Source organism: Aplysia californica, unplaced genomic scaffold, assembly GCF_000002075.1.
Source record: "Aplysia californica isolate F4 #8 unplaced genomic scaffold, AplCal3.0 scaffold00850, whole genome shotgun sequence".
Lineage (NCBI taxonomy): Eukaryota > Metazoa > Mollusca > Gastropoda > Aplysiida > Aplysiidae > Aplysia > Aplysia californica.
The window spans coordinates 96,801-99,291 of record NW_004798120.1 but is presented as its reverse complement, the minus strand read 5'-3'; the positions used below and the strand labels follow the sequence as shown (position 1 = coordinate 99,291).

The 2,491-nt window shown below is 46.2% G+C and overlaps 1 protein-coding gene across 1 annotated transcript in view; it reads right to left on the bottom strand.

Annotated features, from left to right (window-relative positions):
* LOC101864101 (branched-chain-amino-acid aminotransferase, cytosolic) overlaps positions 1–2,491 on the bottom strand; it is a gene marked incomplete in the record, with an annotated part of 54,959 nt that overhangs the window by 12,609 nt on the left and 39,859 nt on the right. The window contains 2 exon segments of the mRNA XM_035972796.1: positions 440–550; positions 1,432–1,632. Coding sequence (XP_035828689.1) covers positions 440–550; positions 1,432–1,632 — 312 coding nt within the window.

Here is a 2,491-nt window from a genome sequence, read left to right as displayed (position 1 = left end):
GTCCGTCCGTCCGTCCGTCCGTCCATCCATCCATCCATCCAATCATCCGCCCATCCATCCATCCATCCATACATCTATCCATACATACATCCATACATCTGTCCGTCCATCCATCCATCTATCCCTCTGTCAGTCCGTCCATCCATCTGCCTGTCCGTCCGTCAGTCTGCCCATTCATCCGGCCGTCCATCCATCCATCCATCCGCCTGTCCGTCCCTCCCTCCGTCCATCCATCTGTCCATCTATCAGCCCGTCCATCCATCCATCCATCCACCCGTTCATCCATCCATCCATATATCCCTCCATCCGCACGTCCATCCATCCATCCATCTGTCTGTCCATCCGTTCATCCATCCATCCATATATCCCTCCATCCCTCCGTCCATCTCTCCGTCCATCCGTCCGTCCATCCGTCCGTCCGTCCGTCTGTCTGTCTCACCGGCAGGGCAGATCGGCCAGCAGACGCAGCCATACGCTCCATGTTCTCCATGGGCCTGAACATTCTGATCTTGCCGTCCACACAGCGGTACGCCTTCATACCCTCGAACAGCTGTGAACACAGATTTAGTTGGGTTTTTATAAAAAAAAACTTTATTCAGTGTTTTACGGCACTTACAACACAATAAGGCCATATCAGTGCCGAAGATTGGAGGTGTTACAAGAGAGTAACAAACACAAAAAAAGAATGAGGGGAGATAAAGAAGAAAGACGGTTGATAGGAAAGAAGAAGCAAACCACACCAGAGCACCCGCCAACCACCCACACAGATTAAGTTTGAATAAGTGTTTTACAGAGCATTCAGCATAAATAGGTCAGATAAGTGCTGAAGAGTAAGGTTTGATTGACTGATTGATTGACTGATTGATTGATTGATTGATTGATTGATTGATTGATAGGCTGATGATTGATTGATTGATTGATTGATAGGCTGATGATTGATTGATTGATTGACTAACAGCAGGGTTTAGCGGCAGGGTGGATTAAGAAGGGGCTCTACTGGTCACTAAGTGATACATTGATTAGTTCATTGCTTGATGGCTTGATTGACTGATTGATTGACTGATTAATGAACAAACCAATCCATTGATCTGATCGCCTATTCCTCATCCTGACAACTCCCCTTACAGGCGTGATGCACTTTAGTAGCTGGGAGGATTTTATAGGGGTTCAACTCGTCATTGATTGATTGATTGGTTGATTGAATGAATGATCAATTGATCAATTGATTGACCGATCTGAGGTGAACCCTCATCCTAACACTCACTTCACAGGCGTAGTGCAGCACTTTAGCAGCTGGGTGGATCCGCTGCGGCCCCACTAGACCTTGGTTGATTGATTGATTGATTGATTGATTGATTGATTGATTGGTTGGTTGGTTGATCGATTGACCGATCTGAGGTGAACCCTCACCCTAAAAGACTAACAACTCACCTCACAGGCGTAGTGCAGCACTTTAGCAGCTGGGTGGATCCGCAGCGGCTCCACTGGCCTGATGACCGGAGCTGACCAGCCATGTTTCTCCGTCCAGTCCACCTCCAGCAGGTGGTCACTGGTGTGCGCGCCAAACTTGAGCTTGTCGTTGTCCGGCTTGACCGACGGCGTGTTGGTCAGTCGGATCTGGAGCTCGTCCGCCTGGGGGGGGGGGGTGGTTGGTTGGTGGGGAAGATGAAAAACGTGGTTGATAAGAAAGAGTGGTTGGTGGGGAAGAATAAAAACGTGGTTGACAAGAAAGAGTGGTTGTTTTAGTTTTAGTAAGAGTTTTACGGCACTTGCAACACAAAAGGGGCATATAAGAGCAGAAGATTAGAGGCAGAGGTGTTATTAGAGAGTAACAAACACAAAAAAGAAGGAGGAGAGATAAAGACGATAGTTGTTTGATTGGAAAAGGGGAGCAAACCACACCAGAGCACCCGCAAACCACCCACAAAGAGTGGTTGGCGGGGAAGATGGAAAAAGTAAGTTCGTGGGGAAGAAGATTTTTAAAATGGTTGGGGTGGGGGAGTGGTTGGTGGGGACGATTTAAAAAGTAAGTTGGAGGGGAAGATTTAAAAAGTAGGTGGGTGGGGAAGATTTAAAAGGTAAATTGGAGGGGTAGATTGAAAAAGTAGGTGGGTGGGGAAGATTCAAAAGGTAAGTTGGAGGGGAAGATTTAAAAAGCAGGTCGGTGGGGAAGATTTAAAAAGTAGTTGTTCTGAAAGGGTGGACGGTGGGTGGTTCGTTTGTTTGTTTATTTGGGTACAAGTTTTACGGTGCTATCGACTTGGTTTTGGTCATGTGGTTGGTACGGAAGAGTAAAAAAAGTGGTTGATAAGAAAGAGAGGTCGGTGGTTTGTTTGTTTGTTTGTTTGTTTGGGTAGGTGCTTTGCGGCACAATTGACTCAGTTTTGGTAACATGGTAGGTGAGGAAGAGTTTAAAAAAGCAGTTGATAGGAAAAAAAAACTGGCGGGTCTTTTTTTATATTTTCTATTGTTCTTTTTATTTTATGCTTGT